The following is a 26,081-nucleotide window of genomic DNA, read 5'->3' on the forward strand; positions in this document are numbered from 1 at the left end:
GTGACAAGCATTACTCTTCTGTTTCCTCCCCATAGCAACTATTAAAATGTGGGGGGTTTGCTGCCTTCGTATTTCTTTGTTGCAGAGAAAAACATCCTGGGATTCTGTAGGTCAGCATCTTTAAAACGTAGAGGTGATGTCACAGATCCAGAGCGTTTGAAGGCCCTTGCTTGAGTTGTAGGACTGATGCGGCAGTTGATGGGAGACCTCTTCCTTCTCAGATGGTGGTAGACACGTGCTGTGCTGTTGTTATGTTTGTTCTAACACTATTCTTTCCACCTTCTTGGCAGATCTTCTGAATTTGGCTCCTGATTAAAGCTGACAGATAATGGAAACATTTCCTTGGCGATGTCTCTGGGGCGACTCCTCCGACGTGCCTCTTCAAAAGCTTCCGACCTCCTGACCTTGAACCCTGGTGCTGGCAGCAGCTCATCTTCCGTACTTGATGGGGAGATTATCTACTCCAAGAACAATGTCTGTGTCCACCCACCTGAGCTGCTACAAGGCATCGGGGAGCATCATCCAGGTGATAGGCCATTGCAGACATTGCTCATTCACTCTTTTTCTCTCTCCTGGGGTGTGTGTTTGTATCAAATTCAACATCTTGGGCTCTAAAGAAAGAAGAGGTGCCAGTGGGGGACAGGGCAAGGCAGTCTTATGCAAGACTAAGGAAAGCCATCCACGAGCTGATCCATCAGCTCTTCTTTTAGTAGGAAAATGGATGATATTTCTCCTTTCTCTTCTGGTCTAGCGTGGATTTACCTGTTCTAGTAAGTCCTTTTGTATTGCCAGAAGATGGACAGCTGTCATTTAAGTAGCTTCTGTTGCTCTTTCAAATACGTGTATTGTTCAGGAAAGCCAAGTATTATCTTGTAACTGGCATTGCTAGAGTGGCCTCAACAACCATTGGTAAAGGAAAAAAAGAAAACCTGATTGTGGCTGCGTGCACTGGAGTAAATGAAGATAAATACTGCCCTGTGCCTTTATTCTCATCTGGTACTGCGCTCTTTCATGTTTTCATCAAAGAGAGCCGTGGCTACTGGCTTAGCTTCACAAAACTAATTATTCTGTGAACATTGACCCACGCTTCCCTTTTTCTGTGTGTGACTCTCTCTCTATTGGCTTTCCATGAAAGTTGTAGCACTTTAGCTACAGTAAGGTAAATATTCTTGAGAAAGAAATGTTTAGCTGGCACTTGAAATTGTTTAACTAACAAACAGTAGAAGTTTTTCATGTGGCAACATATTTCAGAATTTACTCTTGATTAGTAATCCATCCAGGAAGTTGAAGTATTTGCATGTCATTTCTATGTCCACTTAGGCCGGAGGGAATTTAGACTATTCAAAAGCCATATGCAGGCTTGAAATTATTTGTAAATACTGACTAATGCTGAGCACTCCACGATTCATTTGGCAGAATTCTCTCCTGGTGAATAAAAGAGTTTGTTTTGCCCATGTGTAATGGTGGTGAAGTGGGGGGAGATGGGGATGGCCAGATTTCAGGCTTGTGCAGTTTCCTAAGAATAAAGCTGTGTCATAACTGATGGCTCCTCTGCTCTCTCGAAGGTTATTTGTGCTTGTACATGGAGAAAGACGAGCTCCTCGGAACCACGCTTATCCTTGCCTGGGTGCCAAACTCCCGCATTCAGAGGCAGGATGAGGAAGCCCTGCGCTATATCACTCCTGAGAGCTCCCCTGTCCGTAAAGCTCCCCGCAAACGCGGCCGCCACACTCAGGGTTTCAGCACTGTCCGTCAGGCTTCCCCCACCGAGCAGGGAGGGGCAGGGCTCCTGCAAGGAGAAGACATCTTGACTGTGTCACAGCCTGTGAAAGATGTGGCTTCCATCAGCTCCCCCTCTTCGGAAGGGGAGAAGCTCTCCCAGTGCTGCCCCGCGGCAGAGGGGACCCGCCGCTCCCCCCAGCCTGCCCGCAGTGACTCAGGAATCCTCTCGACAATCAGCTCTCAGGAGGAGCAGAACAGGTCGGAGCTGTCGGCGGAGGGGCCGGAGGAAGGTCTGGACTGCAGGCCAGAGCCGGGGGAGGACGAGGGCTCCTTGGAGCTGTCTGCCGATGACGTGAGCAGGGACAGTACTTTTGACTCTGATTCTGATGCCTTCTCTTCCCCCTTCTGCCTCTCTCCCATTAGTGAAGCCCTCGGGAAAAGCAGCAGTTCTGTGTTTCTGGATAACGAAAGCAGGTGAGTGTATCCTTTTCTCCAGTTTCTGGGTGAATAGCTGTGGTGCTGGTTGCCGAGCTTGGAGATGCTGAAGGAACTTGAGAAGCTTCACAGTGCGTTGAGCTGAACATCCTGTCTTGCTTCAGACACCTGTATAATTTACAGGAAATTATTTGTCGGCCAGTCCTGCTTCTGCTCAGTGAACCCTGGCCCCGAACGTTCAGGCCTGTGTATGTACAGTCTTTCAGGTGAACTGAAAGCAGCATTACTAAGTTAAAAAGGTTCCTTGTTGGTCTAATTGGCTCTGCTGAGGAGATGTGCTAGTCACTTCTTGTGGCAGCCACATCAAAGTGTCTCTCTGACTTCCTCTGAGCTGTGGGTGCCTCTGCAAGGCACCGTGTTGACATGAAGTCTGCATGTATGAGCTTGTTTTGCTGCTGTTCGGAGCGTGGTCCCACTTAAGACATATAAATATTAATTCTTGCATGTCTAACCTGGATATTTTAGTCAGGGCTGATATATCTAAGTGTCAGTGCTTCTCAGTGGCGTCTGCAGTAAACTCTGCACAGGGGAAAGAGGGCACCTTGGCAGAGGACTACTGAGAGCAGGGTACCTATATACCTCACTGTGTTGATGCACAACGTTTCTGCCTTCCTGCGCTGTGCGGTGTCATCTCCACCTCGGGGAGGATGGGTGTGCTGCGCTCATGGGGCACCGTGGGGCTGATTTTAAGGGTATACCTCACCTTTGAAACCTCCTGAAATTAGGAAAAACGAGTTCTGCTTTGTGCGTGTCAGCGATGTACAGACTACATTAAGTCTTGACGTTTGATGAGATTTTGCCTCTTTGTTTTATGGGCTGATCTCAAGCCCAGAGATGCCAGTAAGAACAAGGTTTGTGAAGGAAGTATTCTAATTGATTCAACTCTCTCTGGATGTTTTAAAAGGCTTCGGTGTGGTGATCTCAGACTTTGTATCAGCTTTGTATTTGATATGTGTCCTAGCAGTATGCTCTAATTAACTGTGAGCCCACAGGGTTTTCTGGGCATGAGCTCTGTGGCAGTGGTTTGAGCAGAGCCTTGGCCCATCCCATCCCATCCCATCCCATCCCATCCCATCCCATCCCATCCCATCCCATCCCAGCTCTCCTCTGGCTGCAGAGCAGCTGCAGGGTGCCCAGGATGGGCCTTTGGTTTCCAAATTGTGTTGAACGACCTCAGTTTGACAGTGACCTTTTTAGCTCTCTAGATATGATGCCTGACAGTCTTTTGGGACAAGTATTCGTAGGAATATAGAAGACTGGAAACTACAGAAATGTCACAAAACACACCTTGAAAAAATTTTACAGAGAGATCTTTGAATGATTAAATTTCGTGCCTGATAACTGCCTTTATTTTGTTGGTTCTTAGGCTTTTTGTCCCGCTCAGATTGTGTTCTAGCACTGAGCTACTGCTTGGGGGTTGAAACTTTTAGTTGCATACACTTTCAGAGAATGTTGTGTTGGCTTAGAAATGTCTCAGCCTTGACTTAAGAAACAGAAAACCCCCAAATCCACTGCAACCAAAGCCTCTGTTTCTTTAAGGTGTGTAAAGCTGTTTTTTCTTCTGTTTGAGCTGTCCCTGTTACTCTGAAAAAAGTGAAGTTTTGGAGGTTTGGGGTTTTTTTTAAAGCATTTTTTTGTAAATAAAATACAATTAAAATGCTACTGTGAACATTTCTGAGTTCTGGCATTAGGATTCCTAAGGGACAAACATTCCTGGCTTTCAGCATGTGTGTGGGGAAGCTGTGGCCCAGGTCACCCACACCCCCTGAGCAAGGGGTCGTCATCCCCGCTTCAGTGCTTAGAGGCGAGGGACACGTTCAGAGTAACGTCCAAGCTGCTGAAAACCAGGAGATCGAGCTCATCCTGGGGAAATCCCCGTCCTTGGCCGTGGCCACAAGGCCGTGTGCTGCCGAAGGCGTGGGGCAGCCTCGGAGAGCTCCTGCGCGGGGCGAGGACCTGGTGCAGGTGGGAGCTGGCGCCGCGTTCGGGGGCACGGCAGGCGGGTACGGGGCGTTGTGCTTTGACTGTTGGTCAGTGCTCACACTCTGAGCGCTGATAGCGTCAGGGAAGGAAGGAAATACAGTTTACTGCATCTTCACTGCCTTGCCGGTGAATTCACGCAGCATTTCCCTGTTGTTCCGCAGCCCGGCTCTGGCGAGCCCTCTGCCGGCTTCCCCCGCATGCTGCCCGAGCCCTGACAGCTCCAGCTACTCTGCGAGCACACCGCTCCTCTCCTGGTAGAATTTTCTTTTCTTTTCTTTTTTTTTTTTTTCTTTTTAACTCCTCTGGCACCAGTCTGGAAGCCTCGTACCACGTATGCGGCACTTATAATTTGCAGCAGAGTAATAAAACAGACCTTTCATTGTTTGGGACTTCAGACTTGAAAGGCTTTTGTCCAGTGTGTCCATTTTTTATGCCCATTTCTTCTTCCCCGTAGAGCCCCCTTGCATGATATCTGCAAGATCTTACAAACTGTTTTGAGTCAGAGACTTTGCAAAAGTCTTGTCAAAAAGCATTCTCTTATTTCCTGCGTTCATCCCAGTGTTTCAAGGCGCGGGGGATGTGTTTCAGAAGTCACTACAAGCATGAGAACAGCTTCCTTGTTTCTTAAGGGTTTTTTTTTTTTTTCCTGCTGGCTGCTTCCCATCTGAGCCAGAATTGGAGTGCGAACAAAGTTTGTGCTGCTGGCAGATTGTTTCAACTCTTTTCCCTCCCTACCCCCCGGTCACCACCTCCTCCCTGCAAAGAGGAACAAATGTTTCTGGTTATTTCCCTCTGCACTGGGGAGTTGTTGTAAAGAGAGCTCTGCTTTTCCCCATGATTGTTTCAGAAGCTGAAGCACAATGCGTTGCATGGGTGTTTCAGTCCAGCCGTCTTTCTGTCCGTGCAATTAGATATTGTCAGATATGGAAAAATGTGACATTGTGGAAGAATTAGGATGTACATGTAGACTTGGATCAGATGAGATCAGGGGCTCACCAAAATATCCGTGTGACCAGGAGTCACCAGTCCCGTGTGCCGCTTGGAGCATCCTCCGCGGAGGTGGCCTGGCCTCCGGGGTAGGAGGGAGCCACCAATGCACACGGCGGCGGGCAGAGCAGGGCGGGGAGGAGGGAGGGAGGTAGGCTTGGAAGCCTTCGAGTTGCACAACAAGTCAGTCATTTCAAGTCAACAACTCGCCTTGTAGAACATAAGGAAATAAAAACGTATCCATTGTTTTTTGTTGGTTTTTTTTTTCCCTCTTTGCTTCTCAGTTTGACAGGCTGCCAGGGATCCCACGCAGTGATTGATGCTTTCCTCCCATTTACACAATTCCTCAGGCTAGGCGCTATGGGAGTGTCCCAGCACCAGCGTACACATTCTTGCTTCTCTTCTTAGACGAGCCTGGCACTTCTGCGCCGTGCGCTCATCTCTCGTGGAAAGGTGGCTTTGCTCTCTTGGCTTTTGTGCCCTTGTGAACGTGGTGGCCCCTTTCTGCTCGCAGTACGTGGTTCCTACAGGGGGGTAGCTAATGTGGGAAGTGCCTGTATTGATAGCGGCTCTGTCACTGACTGTATTTCTGTAGAAAGGAGGGATACTGGAAATAAAATCCTTGCATTTTGTTCCTTTTCTTCCCTGTCACTGGTGTTTGCTGTCTGTCAGGAGACATTTGCCTTGTGGTCTGAAGGGCACTAATTCAGGACGACTGTACTCTATACCCAGCTTTGGCTTCTTGCCGCCCTGCTAAATTACTCAGCTTCCATTTTCCCCATCAGTAAAGTGAAACTAAAAGCCTTTTGTTACATCCTGGCAACCAAATAGCATCTGACACCTATAGAATGTCTTTCAACTGATGCTCCTGGAGTTATTTTAACTGGCCGTGACATCAGATCTATACCAATCGGTTGTGGAAGCACTTAGTGCTCTGTAAGTGGTGTTTGGTTTGGGTTTACTTTCGTGCCGTGCCAGAGTGATCCCTGGTTAACAGGAGCTTTCCTTAGCAATGGGTGGTAGGGCTGCTAAAGGCTTTTCACTTCGGTAATAAACTGCAGTTGCTGTTACCGTATAAAAATGCTGAAGAGGACAAATAAATGCTGGCACTGGTTCCTTCGCTAACTTCAGGCTGGGATTTCAGTCGATACAGTCAGCGTTTGGACCGAGAAGCCTCGGCGGTGGAATCGTCTGAGTGGAGTTTGGGGCAACGCCTGGCCAGAGGCTGGAGCTCTGCGAGCGGTCCCGCGGGTGATGGACCAGGCGCCAGCTCACGCTTCCACAGCACTTGCTTTAGAGGACAAGCAGAAGCGACGTGACCGATGTGGTCGTGGGTATCAATGCAAGAAGGAGACGCCTTTCATAAGGTGATAATTTAAGCAGCCAGTAATAAAAATAATGACACATTTTCATAATGGTGCTAAGCGATGGTACAGTTCTCATGTTCTTCAGCAGACGTGAATTCACCTAACAGAACTATTACAGACGGCCCAGGCAGAGCACACAACACAAGGAAAAACCCCTTTGGCGTCGTAGTTGATGCAATTTTTACAGATGTGTTGCACATCCTGTTGTTAAGCCTCTTCCCAGGGAGCTAATCAGTAAATTACCTTCTCACGGGGGAGCGGAGGTGCAGCCCTACGGAGGGTGGCAGCAGCTGCAGGAGCGGGTGGTAACAGAGCCTACGGTGTTGCATCATGTTGTTTTGGCAGCTCACCTGAAAGGCTGGGTGCTGCTCAGACCCTGCAGAATAAACAGGAGGCAAAATTATAGGGGAAATGAGCTGAAATTAGCGTGAACTGGCAGGAGCTCTGGAGTCATCAAGAGGTTGGGAATTCGTCGCTGTTGTAACAGAAGTGATTATATTCTCAGAACCAGGGGAACTGGTCACAGACTTCAAAATCTCCTGTAACTTCTAGCAGCACCCCGTGACATGCTGTCTTACTTCTGGTGATTTCAGCCCCGGGGATGAGGGCACGGGGTCCCTCGCTGCTGCTGCCTCGGGGCTCCAGTTCCCCGGTTTGCCTGAACTAGTGCCATTTATGATGTAAGACACCGAAGCACCTAATTCCATTTGTACCCAGAAACATCCCCAAATCCTTCATCCGTCACAGGGATGATCCTTTTTCCCTTCTCCTTGGGGGCACTCCAAGGCAGTACTTTTGGGTGGTCTGCCTGGAGCTGGGCGCTGGGAAGAGGAGCTGGCCTTCGCCGTTGCCGTCGGCGGTGCTGTGTAATCAGTTAAAGTTGTTACTGGCTGCAGAGCTGGGAAGGTTGGACAGATCCAAGAGATTGCGGAGGCATACGGCTCTATCTTGCTTTATATAAATATTTGAACAGCAAGAACATTAATTATAGCAGGTTTGTTTTTTCCCTCCGTTGGTTCGCTGCCAGATTTCTGTGGAAAGGAAAAAAAATAGTGACAGCTAACTTGAGATCAGGAATTGCAGCTAGCGGGATCGTGAAGCTCTTTCTTCGGGATTTCGGAGGAGGAACAGCCAGCGAGGGGAGCAGGTGCTGCCGCAGGGGATCCCGCGGCCACGCCACCGGCAGCGATGGAGGAACGGAGAGGAACCGCTTTGGGCCTCCCCCCCCCCCCCCCGGGTTTTTGGGGCTCCAGGCGCTGTTCGGGGAAGCGCTGAACTCCCACTTCGGACTCGGAAAGGGCCGGCGGGGCCGTGGCCGTGGCCGTGGCCGTGGCCGTGGCCGTGGCCGTGGCTGGGCGCGGGGCCGGGCGGGGGGCGCGGCGCGGCCGCCAGGGGGCGGGCTCCGCTCAGCGGCGCGGCCGCGCGCTCCCCGGTGCCGGTGGCCGCCCCCCCCCCCGGTACCCCCGGACCCCGCTGGGCACCCCCGGCCCAGCCGCCCCGTGCCCTCTGGCGAAGCGGAGGGTCCGGCCGCTTCCCGCCCCCTCGGCAGAGCCGCCCGAGGGAGCGCTGGGCCCACCCTGCACCCAGGCTGAGGCCCGGCAGCTCCGCTCCGCTGTTCCTCGCTCGTGGAATTACCCTGGAGCGGAATGATGGACAGAAAATGACAGCGTGGGCTTGTCCCAGGGGAACAGGAGGATTTCGAAGGGAGCAGGGGGCTCCTTCCCGAGCGGGCAGCGGGGCGAGGGGAAGGCTGGGCTGCAGGCCAGCCTCGCTGGAGAGCAGGAGATCTTGCAGGAGCGGAGTAAAACACAACCGGGGCTGTTTTCTCCGGGAGGCATTGCAATAAAGTGCCTTTTCCCAGGATATTCTTGCATTTCTTCTGTTCCTTATTTATACGATCGGAACGCCCAGAAATCCTAATTGAGAGCGGAGATAAATGCTGCTGGCAGGTATCCATAGCTTTGTGAGGGAAGAATTGCGCTAACTGGATCAAAATAAAGAGCATGTCCCCTCTAAGAAGTACAACAGTATATGCAAATAAATCTGCATAGCCTCTGTCGTCTTGGCTTGGTCCTCGCAATTATAACAGCATTAAGCATTTACAATAACTCTGAAACATGCTTTTAGTCAGCTCTCCTTTTTCCTCTCCCTTTTCTGCTACTCGAAGAAAGCTCTCCCCTTGGGAAATCCGCATTGTATTGTGGAAACAGTGAAATTCTCTCTGGGTGGTGCTGGCTCTGCTAATACTGGGTCAGCAGCAGTGCGGAGTCCGGGGAGTTGGTTAACTTTGTCTGTCAGTAAAAAGTCCCCCTGAAATTCCCAGTTCATTGCTTAGAGCCAAGAATACAAGAACAAAGGTAATCTTCAGGGCTTTCAAGGGACCGGGGTTTTGAAGGCTTGATTGTAATTAGCATAATTAGTGTAGAATTTTATTTTTGCATGGATAGAACTGAAAGAAAAAAAGCAAAGTAATGCATTGATTTTAAATATAAAATAAACACTGGTAAGAAAGGTCCCCTTTTCCAGTCTGGAATAGGCTGAAAAGCAAACATTCTTTTTCGGGCTTTGCTGAGAAATCACTTTTTCCATCTAAGGAATTTTTTTTTTAAGTGTTGCATTTCGATTGATTTATTAATGAGCTAAAGCCGAGGCATGAGGTGCCCCTTCGCTGTATGGATTGTAAAAATCTGCCATTCAGCTTTTGGAATATTTTCCTTCCTTAAGATGAGGGTAACATTTGCATCATTGAGCAGCGTAGGCTCGGCTCTAAATGATTTGTTGTGTTTGGCTTCTTGGGAGCTGTGTGTATTTTATTCATAAGCATCAAACTGCTAATTCTGCCCCCGCTACCTCACTGCAACAAGAAGTCACAGAGAAAAACCTTGCTTGGGTTTTACCTCAGTAGCCTACACCTGCCTGGGAGTCTCATCTGCAAAAAACAGATTGCTTGTCTTTTAACTGAAGGTAGATGTGTGTCACGTTCCAGGCTTCGATTGGGTAAAAGAGATTAAAACACACATTAATTCACTACAAACTTCTGATTTATTTTTTTTTTCCCTTCCCACTTACACTCAAAATAATTAACTCAAGAATTCTTGGTTTATTTTGTTTTCCTTCTGGTTTCATTCACAGCAGTTGGAGGGAACCCCTTGGAGGTGAGCGGGGCTGTTTTTCTAATGCCCCCTCTTGCTGGCTAAAATCGCTCGGCTTCCCTTCAGGCCACGAGGACTCGCAGGAATGAATTAGGAGCAACAAAGCCCCCAGTGTAGTGAGGCTTCTCGCCCAGCGGCCGCCCTCCTCGGCGGCGCGGGGCAGGAAGGCAGCACCCAGCCCCGCTGCAGAGGTGGGTCATCCCGGGGCGCCGGCCGCGGCCGCACAGCTCCGCTTTTGTCCGCCGAGCTTTGGGAGGAGGAACGGGCGGCAGAGGTGGCCACTGCCTGTCCTACCTGCGCCGGGGGTTGTGTCTGCTCTGGGAAGGCAGGCAGGGTGCTGAAGCAGCCGATTGCGATAGCCCCGTAAAGCATAACAAATTGTTTTGATCTTTATTTCTCAAGGACAAACCAATTACGCCTATCGGAAGGCAAAGCTGCATAATCGAGTTTCCTTGAGTCCCTTGTTTCGTTGTGTTAAAATGTTTTATTTGTCAGGCTCGTGTTCACAAAGTTGATGTTAATTCAGAGCCCCGTCCCTGATCCTGAACTCGCTGTTACAGTCCAAGGTCGGAGGGTGACTGTAGAAGCTGCTGCCCTCCCCGCAGCATGTGCGGTGGGATGGCCGGCGCGCGGACGGCTGCGAACCACAAACCACCTTCTGCTCTTCCCCTGTGCAGGGGGAGGGCGGGAGGGATTCCAACGCTTTTGAGATATAAACAGCTTCTTTGAATATCGTTAATAACATTAACAATGCAAAGAGTGACTAACAATAATATGCTGACTTTTAGAAGCGCTGTTGAATCTGCTTCCTGGTGCCGAGCATGAAAGGATACAATTATTTTTCATAACCTTTTATTTTCCCTTTACGGCAAGCTAAGCAAAGCAAGTTTGTCAGAGGCAGAGTGCTCCTAATTTGGTCTCCAGTGACCTCTGCAGCCGTGATTGGCAGCCTGGTGTCAGGGAGGAACTTGTGCCTGTGAGACAGAAATGAGCAGAACAAATGCCGTAGGACAGCTTGGGTTCCCTGGAGGACACAGGCTAAAAAAGGTGAAAGAAGTGCAATTACAGGAGGTTTTCAGCACAGAAAGTTAATTAGCTACTAAATAGCATTTAGTGCAGTTCAACGTGGGGAAATTTATGTTTTGAAAGCAAACAGATCAATGGAAAGCCTGTGGAACAAGCTTTTGGAAAGTCCACGTTGACATTCGTGTACTTTGTACTGTAACAGCCTGGGCAGTTTTTCACAGGTTTCCCCAACAAATAGGAAGAATTCTTAGATTTGTTTCCACGCATGTTTGCAGACATGTAGATACGCTTCCACATGAGGATGTTTTGACATTTAATTTCAGAAATTCTGGTTAGGCTTTCATCCAGACTAACACCTTTTTCCCTATTCACTGAGGTCAGTGTAAATGGATTCTGTTCGGGCTCTCTGAGGGAGAGGCACTTCAAGTTCCAAATATTTTCAGCCAAAGGGTGAATTTAACACAATTCTTAACCTAGTTACTCGTTTGCGCTGCTCAGATGCGAGTGGCTGGTGCGACTGCAGCGTTTCACTGTCACCGTCTGACTGCGCGTGGCCACGCTCCTCTGGGAGCAGGCGCCATCCCACGAGTGTCCTTCCAGTCCTTCTCTGCAGCGTACGCAGAACGAGCAGAAATATTTTGACAAATTTTTTCTAATCCCAGATTACCAGTCAGTTTTCTTTTGCATGTTTTTAATATGTTGCTGAAGTCAGCTTGTTTCACAACTCATTATATATGTACATTGTCAAGGACACTTTTTAATCAAAACAATAGATTTGGGTTCCAGCTGCCCGGGATTGCCTCACTTTGTACAGTCGCTACACTAAATTTTTAGGCGTTTCAGGATAACTTCAAAATTTTATTGATGGATTATTTTTTTGAAGCTCTCTGTATTAGACATTTTAGGCAGCTGATGCTGCCATGAGCTATTTCACCTTGCTGGAAAGAAGAGGAACCTAGAAGGCCAGTGCCTGTGGGGAATAGTGGAGAAAGAGAAATGCTAACCCCTGGGGAGGAAAAGGGGCATGTAATTCCCATTACATGGATGCTCATACATTATGATGATACTTATTGTCTGTAAATGATGCTTCAGAAGCCAGCGTGCAGGAGCAGCTCGGGCTGTAAGGAGAGCTGTTATTAGCCACGGCGCGCTTTCATGCAGCGGTGACGGAGAGCCAGGCGGTTTGGCTGCTGCGAGAGGCTCTCTGGGAACCGGGTTTAAACCACGACAGGGCGATGCATGCTGACAGCTTAGGTAACTGCCACATCATGGCTGTAATCTTCAGCCCCTTTCCCTCTTATAATTACATTTGTCACATCGGGTCGTAAAATGAGTTATTAGATCTTTGTTGCTGAAATAGTCTTCCCATGTAATTGGTGCAGGTCTCTGCCCTGGCTCTGTAACAGAGATAATCATTGGTTTTATCTCTCTTTAGGCTGTAGGTGTGTGCAGATGTTTTGGCCGACCAGTGAGTTGGGTCCCATTACTCCATCACTGCACGCCCAAAGTCTCACTCGCAGAGTGCCCGACCTCCTCGGATCGGGCGTGCGGGAGAGCTGCCGTGCGGTGGGAGAGGACGGCGGCTGCCTTGCGCAAGCGCTCGCTGTCTTAGGGCCTGCAGAAGCTCGAGGAATGCAGATAGGGTTGATTGCTGTAGTTGATTGTTGAAAATACATCACCACTGGGTCTTGCTCACCAGCAAGAATGAGATGTATTTTGTGACAAAAGAGCAATGGGACTGCAGCAGGGGAAAAGGCTTAAGTGGAATCATGAATATGTCCGTGGGTTTCCTGCTTCAGGTTTTGCTAATCCTCCTTTTTTTTTTTTCCCCCTGTCCCTTTTATTCCCAGGGACCATTGCACTTGTTCTCTTGTTTTGCTGAGCAGTGCTGTATACTAGCTGGCACTCTGTTTTTCCTGGATCCCACAACCCAAAGTCTCTCTGGAATGTTCCTCCAGCTATTTGCCTTGCAGTGCTTCAGCTCCCTGCTTTTGCAGGGCACTCTGGTATGAATTCCTCATCTAACAGATAAAATAGTTTGACAAATAATAAATTCTTCCCTTGCATCTGCGTATCTTGTGTGCCTAGTTAGAGGACGCCCCAAAAGCCACAAAGTTAGCATTGGTCATACTACTTGTTACTTACAGAATGATCTCAAAATTATTTTAAAAAGTAGTCCAACAGATTAGCATCTTCAATTTTTTTTTTCAGTCAATATATACAGGAAAAAGTAATTTTAAATGCAGTGCGGTTTTTTTCTTAATTTCCACAGTGAGTAAGTATGTGCTGGTGTATGAGGCGGTGCTCTCTCTGCGCCTGTGCTGTGTATGAATGTCCGTGTTCATCGACCTCCCTGAGAGGCGTGGGGTGCACAGATGTCTCTTTCAGATTTCATCTTCTACATCAATGAAAACATTGGAATTTCCCTGGGCTGCACACTCTGAGGCACCCTGCGTACACTTGCTGGCTTTTTGCTGTCCAGAAAGGGTAAATCCACTTACACATGTTGCTTCAGATTGCTTACGTGTATGTTGGATGCATTTGCAAGCTTGTAGCTGGTGGCTAAATGTGAACTGTAAACATTTGTCTTGAAAAGGCATTTCCAGAAACTAGAACATTGCCAGCATGTTGTGATGTGTGTGTCCAGCCTCTGAGTTTTCGGGTAGCTACTCGTGTATCTGAAGCGGATTTTGGTTACGGCGCAGGAGGAGCTGCAGCTGGCAGCAGCGTTGTGTACGGAGGAGCTGCCCGAGTCCCGGGGATCAAAGCGAGCCTGCCCAGCTCTGCTGGGAACCATCGCTTCTTGGCAGTCATCCCTCTGCCACTGGTCGTTTGAGATGAGGCTCTTGGAGAATGGGCGCGTTGGCCTCTGATGAGGGAACCGCGGGACAATGATCCTCACAGCCAACCCGTCTTCCAGCCCTTTGCCGTACTGACCAGTTCATCTTTGCAAGAGTTTTAGAAAATTGGTTGCCTCTGCTTAGTCTTTGAGCCGGTTTGAGTCATCTCTTCCAGGAAAATCCTGTGTAACCAGCTGTGGCTGTTACGAAGTGTTGCTCCATAAATACCAGCTGCTTATAGCAAGCAGTCCAGCACAAGTGTCTTGTACCAGGACTCTCATTACTTTCGCATTAACACGAGGTACTGAATGTTTTAGAAAGTGTTATATTTTGCAGCTTTATCAGAAAGTAACGCTTGATTTTTCACAAAGGCCAGTACAGTTTTCATGGAAAAATTCACAAGGTGCAGGTGATGGTGTGTAGCTGCGCTTGAGACTGGAAGTATCCCGGGGTCTAACCTAGAAAAACTGCTGTGAGTGAGTCTGGGTGTGTCGTGTGATCCCTGCTCACATGGCGATACTGCCGTGTCACTTCTCAGTCCTCAACCTCCGAACGGCTCAAACGTAAGTTCTGCTTTGATGTTTCCGTTCAGAAAAATGGAGCAGCAGAACTTCATGAACAGAGTGGTGAGGCCGCTCTTTTAGCTGAAAGTAAAGCAGACTTGGTCTCATCTGCATAATGCTGCAGAACTGGAGAAGGGGGCTCGGGGATTTATTCCCCATGCGTGTGGGCGCCGAGGTTTTGAGTCATACGTTTGAACCGGGCGCCTCACAGGGGCTCGGTTAACAATTTAACCCACAACTAACTGGGATGTCCGGAGACCTGGCCATTGGAACGCAATGACCTGAACCACGGGTAGATGCTGCAAATAAGGCTTGTCCCTGTGGAAGAGGCACTGTAGCCAGGCTTGGAAAGCATACTGATGTGGTGTGCTGCAGATGCATGCTGAGTGTGTGATTTTCAGCGTTCAGTGCCTACATTGTTAGATAAGCGGATTAGAAAACATTGCATAAAGTGGCATTGCAGGGGGCTGTCTTTATACCTGCTACTTGCCTTGTTTTGCAAACCCTGATTTCACAGCGGAACCCATTCAGAGCTTGCGCTGAGATTGTTCACATGTATTGGCCTTTTTAAGAATCAAGGGGTCACAGTTTCAGATTCACCTAATTCTCAAAGCAGTGATATTTTTCTTTGGGGATCAGGGCTGGTGGCGGGCATGTGGGTTTTTTTAATCTAAACTCAGTTTACTCTTAAAGATAAATGTCTGGGGTGCAGCGAGCTCCCGACATATTGGAAAACGGTTGGGTTCGCTCTCTCGACGTTGTGGTGGGTTAAAGAGCTCGTGTGTAATTTCCCGCTCCTGCACTCTCTGAAGTTTCGAGTTTGCAAGCGGAAACCATTTGTCTAAAGTTTATACACATGAATCCAGGCTTGTCAGGTGCACTTGCAAAGGTGTAATGGGAAACTCTAGCTCTGGGACAATATCTTTGGATCTTACTGGTCACTGAAGGAATTCCTAGTCAGTGCTGCCGTCTGGATGTGCTCCCTCCTCCTCTCCCCAGCCCGGTGCGGAGCAGCAGAGCTGCGTGCTGAGGCGGCTGCTCGTGCTGTGGGACAAGAACTCTCCTCCTTGGGAAGTTATTCACTACGTGACGCTGGAGCTGCTGATGCAGCCCGTCAGGCACCCGTGCTTCTGCTGTCAAGTTTTTTCCATGGCCCAAGGTTTTCCATCTTGGGGTCATCAATCCAGAGGCATAATGGTTTGAAGGGGTCCTGCAGTCCAGGGCTCTGTGGCGTGGGCTGGAGAGCGGGCAGAGCCTGCTGGACTGGGGGGATCCCCAAACTGGTCCTTGTGCTGTGCCGAAGGAGCAGGGACGGGTCGCTCCTGGAGGAGTCTGGGCTGTTCCCACGCTGGGCTTCTTAGTTTTTGCCTTCTCAAAAGTCAAGTGTTTTGAGGAATGATTTTGGCTCTCCCCAGTTCTGCATGGAATTTAGGAACAGACAAAGAAATAGGATCGTTTTTTGGTCTGATAGGGAATTAATTTAATTGAAAATAATTTAGTCTCTTACGCGGGCTGTCGGTTATTGACTCCTTAGACCTGCACTGAATTCCAATTTCAGAGCTCTGACAAAAGATTTTTAACGTGGAGCATCTGTGGTTATTGCGTGTAACTGCAGTCGTCTTTGGCTGATGTCTTGCGGGGCTTCCTCCCTCCCCGCTCTTGTCTGCAGGGACACGTGTGACAATCGCATGACCTGCTCCACCAGCTCTGCCTCCAGCCTCGACACCAGTGCCCAGTTCCAGGAGAATAACGGGCAAATGCAGAGCACCAGATGGGACGAACAGCAGAAAGTATTTGCCCTCGAGCAGGTCTGTGGTGTCTTCAGAGTGGACCTGGGACAAATGAGATCCCTTCGCCTCTTCTTCAGGTACCGTATTTCTGTGTGTGGTGTTTGTGTGTGCCCGGGGTCAGCACACGCTGGCTCTGTGGGGGCAGAGGGCTTCTGCCGTCCGTGGAAGTCTCTCCCTAACGGCTGTCTCCAGGAAAGCAAGCGTCAGCCTTCCCAAGGAGAGCCTCTGAATTACAGTTATGGGGTCTGAAGGATTTTTTTCCCTAGTAAGGTAAAGGTTGCTCTTCGCTATCTTACCAAAAATGTTTAAAAGAACCTGGAGGTGTGGAAAAAATCTCTTTATCTACAGTACCTTCTCCCCTGCCTGCCCCTCCCTGGGGCTCCTCTAGGGTCTTCCTGCTCTTAGCCTCTTCAATTATCTTTCAAATTATTACAAAAGATACTAAAAACATTTTGACTCTTTCTTTTCACTCTCACTCCCTGCTTCTTTAGACAATGCAGTGTGCAACCAAGTCCTCACATCCCTAGGAGCTGACTTTGTGTACTGCCTTAATATTGCTGGGGCAGACTTCTTGTGGGTTTTTCTCCAGGGAAGACAAAATTTAATTCCCTCACATGATGGAAGGGTAAAAGAGTGCTGTTAGCAGGCACAAGTGGAGCTTCTTGGGGAAAACGGTCACGATGGCCATGCCACAGAATTATAGAATATCTCAAGTTGGAAGGGACCCGTAAGGATCATCAACTCCCAGAGCTGTAAAATTACTTCTGTGCCCTGTTTTAAGGCATAACTTGCTGCTACACTTCTTTGTAATTTGCTTCCCACTCCCCTCAGCTGATGTTCCCCCTTCCCGCTGGGCCCCTCGTTATCCTGGGCAATAAATGCAGGTTGTTCTCCCCCGTGGTTCTGTCCCACAGCGATGAGGCGTGCACCTGCGGACAGCTGGTTGTTGCGAGCAGGGAAAGCCAGTACAAGATCTTCCATTTTCACCATGGTGGCCTGGATAAACTGTCTGAGGTGTTCCAGCAGTGGAAGTACTGCACAGAGACCCATCTCAAGGACCAGGTACCTGAGCGAGGCTGATGGGGCGAAGAGGGGTTTTCCAGCAGATGTTTCACACTTAACATTTGTAGCCAGGGCAGTGCGTTGGGGACTGAAGCCGTGAGTTCATGTCACCCAGTCAGGCAGAAAGCTACAACGTGTTGGATGTTGTTTAGGACACGACCACGAGTCGGACACGAGGCCTCTCTCGTACTCTCTTATCCCCATCCATTCCTGTTCTGCCTGTGGGATATGGGGGAAGATAATCCAGAAGACTTGCTTGGGTAGTTATTTTGCTAGACCCGACAGGTCAGCACGGTGCTTTAGGCACATAAGGTGACTTGGAAATCTGCAGTGGTAGGTCTGAAATTCTGTCAGAGTCTTTCATCCATTTTGTGAAGCGTAGCACACCGCTTTGGAAAATGTTTTGACAAGGCATCTTGCCATATTTTGTTCAATCTACATACAAATGTGATAAGAGCTCTTTAATTATCTGTTTAAGATACTGTATGTGCTTATTAGAAACAGTGATTTTTAAATTTCCATCCTTCCCACAGAGCCCCCTGCTGCTTTTCTTATTATGGTCGCATGGGCTCACTTTTTGCATTGAACAACCTTTGATTTTTAAATTAAATGTCAGCTGCAGTCTTGCACTGGGATCATGAGTGCCCTTAGAGAGCCTGGCAGTGCAGCTCCCTGCTTGCCTAACAGCAATCCCTTTGTATATGGCCAATCATATGTAATTTATTGCAGGCATTCCTGGCAGGGTGAAGTTTTGCTGTAAGCAGCATTAATTCAGTTTCAGGTCAGGGATAAGATTGGGGGAGGAATGGAAACTATTTTTTTTAAAGATGAAGCTGTTTTGTGGCGCTCAGATTTTTAATTATTCTAATCACTCTTGCTATTGTAATGGTTAGAATTTTAAAAAAACCCTCCCCAAGTGCAGCGCCTCAGCGTTTAATCCTACGCGAACCATGCAAAAAGGCTTTCCTGCTCTGAAAATTGCTGTGTTTCATACTCCGCTGCTATCTCTGGCTCCTGCCTCCAGTTTTTTTGTATTGTTTTCCCCGGTTCAGCAGCTTGCTGATGAAAAAACATGTATGCAGTTCTCCATCCGCCGTCCCAAGCTGCCCTCCTCGGAAACCCACCCGGAGGAGAACACGTACAAGCGTCTGGACGTGTCTGCCTGGCTCCATCACCTGAATGAATCCGGACAGGTGGAGGAGGAGTACAAGCTGCAGAAGGTGAGCGGGGCACCCGCTCTGGTTTGGGTCCTTTCTCTCCTGCCGCAGAGGGCGAGTCCCCGGGTGGAAGCCGCAAGAGTTTGTTTTCGTGCTGGGGGCAAGAACTGGGTGTCCGAGCATGTAAAGACCAGCCTGGCTGGAGGTCTTGCTGGCACTGCAGGTGAGGCTGCTGCAGGCAGGGTGGGAGAGCATCTCCCTCAGCTGTCCGGCTTCTGCTGCCGGTTGGGATCAGTAAACCAAAGCGTCCAGTGCGAGACGTGCTTGCAAAATGCGGTGTGAGCAAATCAAAGAGAGAAAAATTGAGATTACTGTATGAAATAACGCAAGGCTTGCGGGGGATCACTGGGTCCGGGTCCTGAGAGAGAAGTTTGCAGTGCAATGCAGTGTCTCCAAGATTGAGGATTAAGCCGTGACATGAGAACGACACGTTAATCATAGAGCCTCTCCAGGGGGGGTTATTGACATTGAAATGAGCCCGATTTGTGTCTCGTCTGGGAATAGAAGGCCAGCACTTTCCCTCTAAACATGTGCAAATTGCAGGAGCTTGAATCAAGGCGTCACTTGTCAGGAAAGAACTGCAAAGCCACCAAAGCACAGTAGCGGGCAGTTTCTTGTTGCTGTTTTTGGGAACGTTAAAACTGCACCAGTCATAACTTCTGCTCCTTCTTCCAGGCCATTTTCTTTGGTGGGATTGATATTTCCATCCGTGGGGAGGTGTGGCCCTTTCTGCTGCACTACTACAGCTACGAGTCCACCTCTGAAGAGAGGGAGGCACTGAGGCTGCAGAAGAGGAAAGAATACTTTGAGATCCAGGAGAAAAGGTAACAGACCGGCTTCATCCTCCCCTGCTCATCTCTCCCCAGGCCTGACGTTGCAGTAACACTGCTGGTGCTGTAGAGAGTCTCTGCCTCCTTCGCTTCAGGAGAAGCTGATTGGAGCAGAGGAGTGAGAGGGATGGTAGAGGAGGTGTATCAGGCACAGCTGACCTCTCGGGAGCCCAGAGCTAATACCAAACAGCTCCAGGATTATCTTACCTGGGGTCTTCAAAGAGGCTCCTCAGTCCCAGGTAGGGAAGCTTATCTCACAGGCAAGACTGCAAGCTGAGCGTGCTTGGTTTAGCACACAGAAGGTGAAAATGGGATCTTATATTTCTTTGTAAATATATCTAATGTAAGAATTGGAAAGAAGAAGGGATATCTAATTCAACGTCGTTATTACTGCAAGAACTGTATGTTGTAATCGAGTTGTGGGTACATTTAAGCTGGAGAGGGACAGTAGTGTTATTAATTAGGAGACAATCAAAACAGAGTGGTGAGTTCTGGTGTGCCACCCACAAGGAGCAGTGGAGAGCAGAGTCTGACTGCTGCTGAAGTGGAGTTTATCGCAGAAAACACATCATGTCATCCCATTTATAACCCAGGAGGCTCCTTCTAGTAATTCCTCTGGTCAGAAAATCTGCTGTTCTGGACAGACCTGCTTGTCTGTTTTTCAGGTGATAAGAAAACTGTACAGGGATAATTTTTCCCTGAAAACTCAAGCTGAAATAAGGCTTTTTGTTCCTTGTGGCGATCATACTCCTCTCTCGGCAATGTCCTCCTGTTGCTGCTCCATTTTCAGGCTTTCGATGACTCCAGATGAACAGAAGGATTTTTGGTGTAAAGTACAGTTCACGGTAGATAAAGACGTGGTGAGGACTGACCGCAGCAACCAGTTCTTTCGAGGGGAGGACAACCCAAACGTGGAAACTATGAGGTGAAGTATCTGATCCTAGTGTCCCAAACAACGTGTCCTACCGACCGTGAGAAAGCTCAGTAACCCCCCCCCGGCCCAGGCTGCCTCGGTCACTGCTGTGGGAGGGCTGAAGAGCACCGGGCATGTGGTGACCGGTACCACGGGATGCAAAACCAGGGACTTCTGCCCCAGAGCTTTCACTGCTGCTCTGGCCACCGACCTCCCGATACAAAAACCCTGCTCCCATCACCTAACTTCCCTCCATAGCCAGGCACAGAAGAGGGGTGAGCTTTGGGGGCTCTGGGGGCGTCGTGGGTGTTGCAGCAGGGTTCTGAGCAGTCGCTTGGGTCTGTGGTTCTGATGGGGGCGAGGACGAGCGCACCAGAGGCTGCTTCATGGGGGTGTGACTTGTGAATGTGTGCCTACAGACAGTCAGATTTCAGCTGGCAGCGTGGCGTGGAGCCTCGTGGATGTGTAGGCATCAGCTCTCCTTTCCCCCGGGCCCTTCATCTCTGTCCTCTTTGTCTTTTTCAATTCTCGTTTTCTTTTTATATTTTGGTGCCTGTGTGTTGAAAACCTTCTCCTGGAGTTTATTTCACTGGTGTGATGTTTGCAGCCGGGTTTATCTGTATGTGTTAAAGCACCTTGCAGTACTGAGATGCACCTGAGATGACCGGTGTTGCTTGTTCCTACTGCACTGCTCGCAGTGGGCTGCGCTGCGGCTGGAAAACAGGAGCCTAAAGGAGTTCTGTTCAAATCCGTGGTCTTAGGCTGCTGTTGCCCGTCCAGGAGCCTCTCTGGATGGACGCAAAATGTTGTAATCCTAAAAAATAAGGAGAGTTCCAGTTAGGTGTAGTGTTAGTGTGTCTTTGTTGTGCTTCTAGACACAGTTCTTCTAGGGAAAGCGACTCTGTGGGATGCAACATGCTGCACAGATGCTCCAAAGTTCAAAGCCACCGGGTGCTATTGCAAGTTAATCTTTTAGATGGCAGGAGTGATCTGTTGCTCTGCTGCCGCCTGTACGGTGGGAGTTGGGGTAGAGGGGAAGGGGCGCTGCCCTCTCCCTGTCTCACCTCCCTGTTTTCATCTCTCCTCCAGGAGGATCTTGCTGAACTATGCAGTGTTTAACCCAACGATCGGATACTCCCAGGGGATGTCCGACCTGGTTGCCCCACTCCTGGCAGAGGTCCTAGATGAGTCGGATACTTTCTGGTGCTTTGTAGGATTGATGCAGAACACGATCTTCATCAGCTCGCCCCGGGATGAGGATATGGAGAAACAGCTGGTGAGGCTGAGTGCTGAGCTCCCTTTCACCTTGTCTTTAGCTTCTCCGCCCCCCGGTCAGATCAGAAGAACGCGCTGACGCGTTACCGGGGCTCTTGGGTTCCAGCATGCCGAGTCACACCCCAACGCCACAAAATACCCCATGGATAAAATCGATCCTGGGTGATTGGGGCACTCCAGAGGCAGTTAGAGCCAATAAATTGCCAGAGTAAACTTACCTTGGCTATGCTAAAGGGTGCCGACTCAAGGAATCTTTTATGAGCAAATGTATTTAGGGTGCTGCTGGCTTTGACTCTGTACTTCTCCCAGGTGGTGAAGAGTCACTGGTTTGGCTTTGTCCTGATTCTGGGGCGTTTGGTGTCAGTGAGGCAGAGGAGTTGATTGAGCTGCAGCCCTCTTTCTGTTTTTTAAGGTCTTAATATTTTTAATAGATTTTTAAAATTACGTCCAAATGAAAGCCTTATGTATCTGGCAGTTTCTTAAAACAAGGTGATCTTGTTTACAAATTGGAACTTTTTAGGTTTTAACATGAATGTCAGTTGTTTCTGGTTAAGGTCCTGAAAAATCCATTCTAAAGCTGAACAATCCTGTCCGGGTCATGATGACACTAATTTAAAGTGGCAAAGTTGTGGTGGAAACCCCATGGGAGGCTGCTGGTGGGACGCAGTTAGTTAACGTGCAGATTTATTCACTGTAATGTGCCTGTATAGTCAGGCTTTCCAAAATCGCTTCATTGCTCAGCCTCAACTGAAATGAGATATTGCCAGAGAGAGCTGTGTCCTTTCTTTTCTCTGGTTTTTAAGGCTCCAGCCACTTTCCTCAGCCTGAATCTCTCCCCTTCTTTCTTTTCACAACGTAGTGTCACGGGATCTTCTTTTCACCCTCCATCCTTCCTTGTGAAATAGCTGCCGTGGCCTGTGAGCTCTGGCCTTTAGTGGTAGATCCAAGCATGCTCCTGTGCTGTAACATCCAGGCCATAAGGCCAGAGATTTTTGTGGGAGAAGAGCAGCGTGGGCAGCTCTGCGGGCAGCCAGGCCTGGGGTGCAGTGCGGGGGCTCCCCGGGACAGCGGGTGGGGGCAGCGGCTCAGCTCAGAGCGTCTTTTCCAGATGTACCTGCGAGAGCTGCTACGGCTCATGCACCCACGCTTCTACCAGCACCTTTCTTCCTTGGGAGAGGACGGCCTGCAGATGCTTTTCTGTCACCGTTGGATCCTCCTCTGTTTTAAACGTGAATTTCCAGACGCCGAGGCTTTGCGCATGTGGGAAGCGTGCTGGGCTCACTATCAGGTTAGAGAGCTGGGCTTGGGCTCGGCGTGCACTGGGCAACTGTCTCAGCAAGCATTGCAGAATTTCCTTAACGGCTCTTAGTAGAAAAGTATCCAAAAGAAGTAGGTGTTACAGCGGGTCTGTAGCTGTCAAAGGGGTTTATCCATGTAGCAGGAGGATGGAGGCTTGCCTCTCCTACTTGAGGGTGTCTGGGCTTCAAAAGGAGATTTTTCAGAAAGTGCTGAACATCCACTTCTGAAGTTCAGACTCCTCTTACACAGATGGAAAAAGTCTTCCCGAAAATCACTAGTCTGCTTTGAAAGCAGTGGTGCAAACCTTGCTGCCGTGCTGTAAAGGCAAGAGACTTTGATTCAGAATCCACCAATAACTCGCTTTCTGGGTACCACTCAGCAAAACTGGAAGAAGAACAAAATCTCTGCTAAGGATGTGCTTGTGAAGGGTGAGGAGGTGAGGTCAGACCTCTGCCTCCACCTGCTGTACTCCAGCCCCTCTTTTCTCATTGCAGACTGACTACTTCCACCTCTTCATCTGCGTGGCCATCGTGGTGATTTATGGGGACGATGTCATTGAACAGCAGCTGGCCACTGACCAGATGCTGCTGCATTTCGGCAACCTGGCGATGCACATGAACGGCGAACTGGTGCTCAGGAAGGTAAATGCTGACGGGGGCTGAGCCTCAGGTCCCAGAGATGAGTCAGAGCGTTGAGAAAATCAGGGACTGATGACGAATCTTCCGAATCTCCTGTATCCCCCTGCACGCCTGGAGCCTGGGAGGGTGGGGTGCTGCAGAAATAGGGGTACTTACGGAGTGCTTCGGGTTGGGATAACCCCTGCACGCAGGGAAACAGCAGAGCGAGCTCTTCGTCTCTGTGCCGCGGTGCCCCGTCCGCCTCGGGCTGGGAGTGACGGCGGGGCAGGGGCTGCGCGTCCCCGGCGCCTCCTTTAACCGTCAGGTTTGGGCTCAGGAGGGACGTGGAGGGACGCTTCTCTGCTGGGGCTTTGGCTCTCCTAAGGTAGCCAGGCAGGAGGCTGCGGGCCCCCGGTGAGGGGGGGAATGACTTTGTCTCTCTCCCCTCCAGGCGAGGAGTCTGCTCTATCAGTTCCACCTCTTACCCCGCATCCCCTGCAGCCTGCACGACCTGTGCAAGCTCTGCGGGACGGGGATGTGGGACAGCGGCTTCATCCCCGCTGTGGAGTGCTCTGGCCATCACCCGCAGTCCGAGAGCTGCCCCTACGGTGGGCTGGTGGAGGCATCTTCTCCTAAACCAGGACTCGAAGGCAAGAGAGGCTCGAAAACACGGGACGTCTTTGCTTTCCGAAAATAGCTGTAGAGGAACGGGATGTGACAGCGGAAGAGGGAAAAGCAGGAAGGATGTGCATAAGAAAAAATGTTGAAGGCAGAAAAGGAGGGATAGTTTGTCAAGACTCCTGGGAAGACCAAAAGGTGGAGAATGGAAGAAGAATTAAATCACTCTACAGGGGAAGCAAATTCCAGTGCACTGCAGGTGGAACCTGAACAAAATGCATCAAACCAGGAACAGCATTTGCACGTGTTTGGATTTGATTTTGTTAGAAACATGCTTTTTCTAGGTCTTAACAAAGACTTTTTATTCTGCCTCTGGGATTGGACTGGTTAGCGACCAGAACTTTGTTACTTGCTGATGAGAAATGAGAACACTAAAGAGAGCCAAGTACGACCAGCAGCGTTTGTGGGTCAGGTGGAAGGAGCAGAGCTGTGGCAAGACCTCTGCCTGCCCCTTCATCCAGAGCATACCAGGTGCACATGCTCTCTGCTTCAACCAAAACGTGCAGCTTAGTGGCTTCTCTCTAAAGCCATAAAGACAGTTTTAATTATAATCTGCCAAAAATGAAACTGCAGGCTACTGGGATTGCAGGGAAGGTGTCTGCTGTGTTGGCGAGGAAGAACTGGTCACCTAAAGGTCTTGTCTCTCGCCTTTTCTCTTTTCATATGGTATAGTGGCATGAATTTTTTTTCTATTTGTACAAAAAGTGTACAGCCACAGGTCCTAAAGCACTGCTTTTCTGTAGTCAGGGTATTTCAGACACCTTCCAAAGTTTACTTCATGGTGTTACAGCAAAGCTGTTTCTTTCTGCTGACAACTACAGACTTTAGACACTTGTTTATGGAAGTCTGTTGTTCCCAGTATGTTTCCCATTGTGTTTCCTTTGGCTCTTCTCAATTACTGAATATTTACCGTCCTTCCTTGTCCTCACCATAGGCTGTAGCACAAACACTCCAAGAGGGCTTCAGGCTCTTCAGCTGGTGCCAATAGTGCACCCTCTTCCCCATCCCAAAGTGAAAATGAAACTTGGTTTGTTGCAGTCGTTTTTGCTGAGCTCTGTCTCTGATAAAGGTTTCCCTTCAAGTATTTTTGAAAGGACAGCATGTTTCTCCTCTTGTCCTCCATAAAATTTGCCAACTAGAAGTGGAGCTGGGGCCTTGAGCACAGCCACGTTGCCAAATGTCCTTACCAAATTCAGTGGCAGCCCAAGGCATGTCCTGAGCCAGCGTTTGTGCCAAACAGAGCCAAGGGAATCGTTTCCTTGTAAGAATAAAAAAAGGAGATGAGGGGACAGCGGGCTGTGCCGGCTTTGCTGCATCCCTCTGCACGGCGTATGAAGTCTTTCAGCCTTTCCTGGTCGTCCTGCTCCCTCTCACGTCAGCCACACTGCTTCTCCTGGGTGGCTGGCTCGGTCTGCCAGCGGGGAAAGTCTGCGCTCGCTTTTCAGCTTTGCCTGTCAGGCTTGTTTGTCCCATCAGCAGCACGCCTGGAAAACCCTGGATCCTCGTGCACAGTGCTGCAGCAGGTTCCTGCATCTGACAAGCCAATTTCTCTAAAAATCTTCCTGCAAGGCCTTACCCAGAGCCTGTTGTGGAGCGTGTGTGCCCTGCTGGGAAGTCTGGGGTGCCCTGCGTGAAGCCCAAGTGCACAGTGTGTTCGTAAGGGGAAGAGGACTTGGCCCTATGTAGGCACCACGCCAGAGACTGGCTGTTGTGTGGCAGAAGGACAGTTTGGCTCCTGATTTGTGTGCCTTTAATTCAGCGGATGAAAACCTTCCCCTTGGTGAGAGCAATGGTGAAACCACTGCAGTATCACACACCTCCAAAATCACCCAGCTTGAGAGGTACCGAGGCTGCAGGGGCTGTAGGAGGTGACACCACACATAAGGGCTGGTGGCTGTTTTGCTGTGAAATGGGGAGTTCTTCGAGATTTATAACGTTTCAGTGAATAATAAAAGTTTGTGTGAGGCACTCGTGTGGTACATTGCTGTCCTGGCTGGGCACCGCACCTTAAAGTCAGGGCACGGCACTCGGCTGGACACGACCCACAGCTCGAGCAGCTCCTCCGCGACCATGCAAGGGGACACGTCGGGTGCTGGGTCTGCGCCGCTCCCCCCAGGCTCCGCGGACCGGCGCCGTGTGTGGCCCCACTCGACATTTTCACCTGGCTGCCGGCTCCGAGCGGCGGTGGCTGAATGAGGGTCAGAAAAACCACACGTCGGAAAACGCCAGAAGCGTCTTCCTGCAGAGCGGCGCGGTGACACGCAG

The 26,081-nt window shown here is 49.6% G+C and overlaps 1 protein-coding gene across 5 annotated transcripts in view; it reads left to right on the plus strand.

Moving 5' to 3' along the window:
• TBC1D16 (TBC1 domain family member 16) overlaps positions 1-25,784 on the plus strand; it is a 32,434-nt gene extending 6,650 nt beyond the window's left edge. For 3 of the 5 annotated variants that reach the window (XM_074847356.1, XM_074847355.1, XM_074847357.1), the window contains exons 2-12: positions 291-526; positions 1,566-2,196; positions 15,805-16,002; positions 16,840-16,987; positions 18,040-18,207; positions 18,880-19,028; positions 19,825-19,959; positions 21,037-21,223; positions 22,331-22,510; positions 23,016-23,162; positions 23,590-25,784. In XM_074847356.1, coding sequence (XP_074703457.1) covers positions 349-526; positions 1,566-2,196; positions 15,805-16,002; positions 16,840-16,987; positions 18,040-18,207; positions 18,880-19,028; positions 19,825-19,959; positions 21,037-21,223; positions 22,331-22,510; positions 23,016-23,162; positions 23,590-23,835 — 2,367 coding nt within the window. In that variant the 5' untranslated portion in view covers positions 291-348 and the 3' untranslated portion in view covers positions 23,836-25,784. The remainder of the gene's footprint in view (positions 1-290; positions 527-1,565; positions 2,197-15,804; positions 16,003-16,839; positions 16,988-18,039; positions 18,208-18,879; positions 19,029-19,824; positions 19,960-21,036; positions 21,224-22,330; positions 22,511-23,015; positions 23,163-23,589) is intronic. The other 2 variants (XM_074847359.1, XM_074847358.1) reach the window with 2 other exon arrangements.
• Positions 25,785-26,081: the final 297 nt, after the last annotated feature.

Source organism: Strix aluco, chromosome 21 (genome assembly GCF_031877795.1).
Source record: "Strix aluco isolate bStrAlu1 chromosome 21, bStrAlu1.hap1, whole genome shotgun sequence".
Classification (NCBI taxonomy): domain Eukaryota; kingdom Metazoa; phylum Chordata; class Aves; order Strigiformes; family Strigidae; genus Strix; species Strix aluco.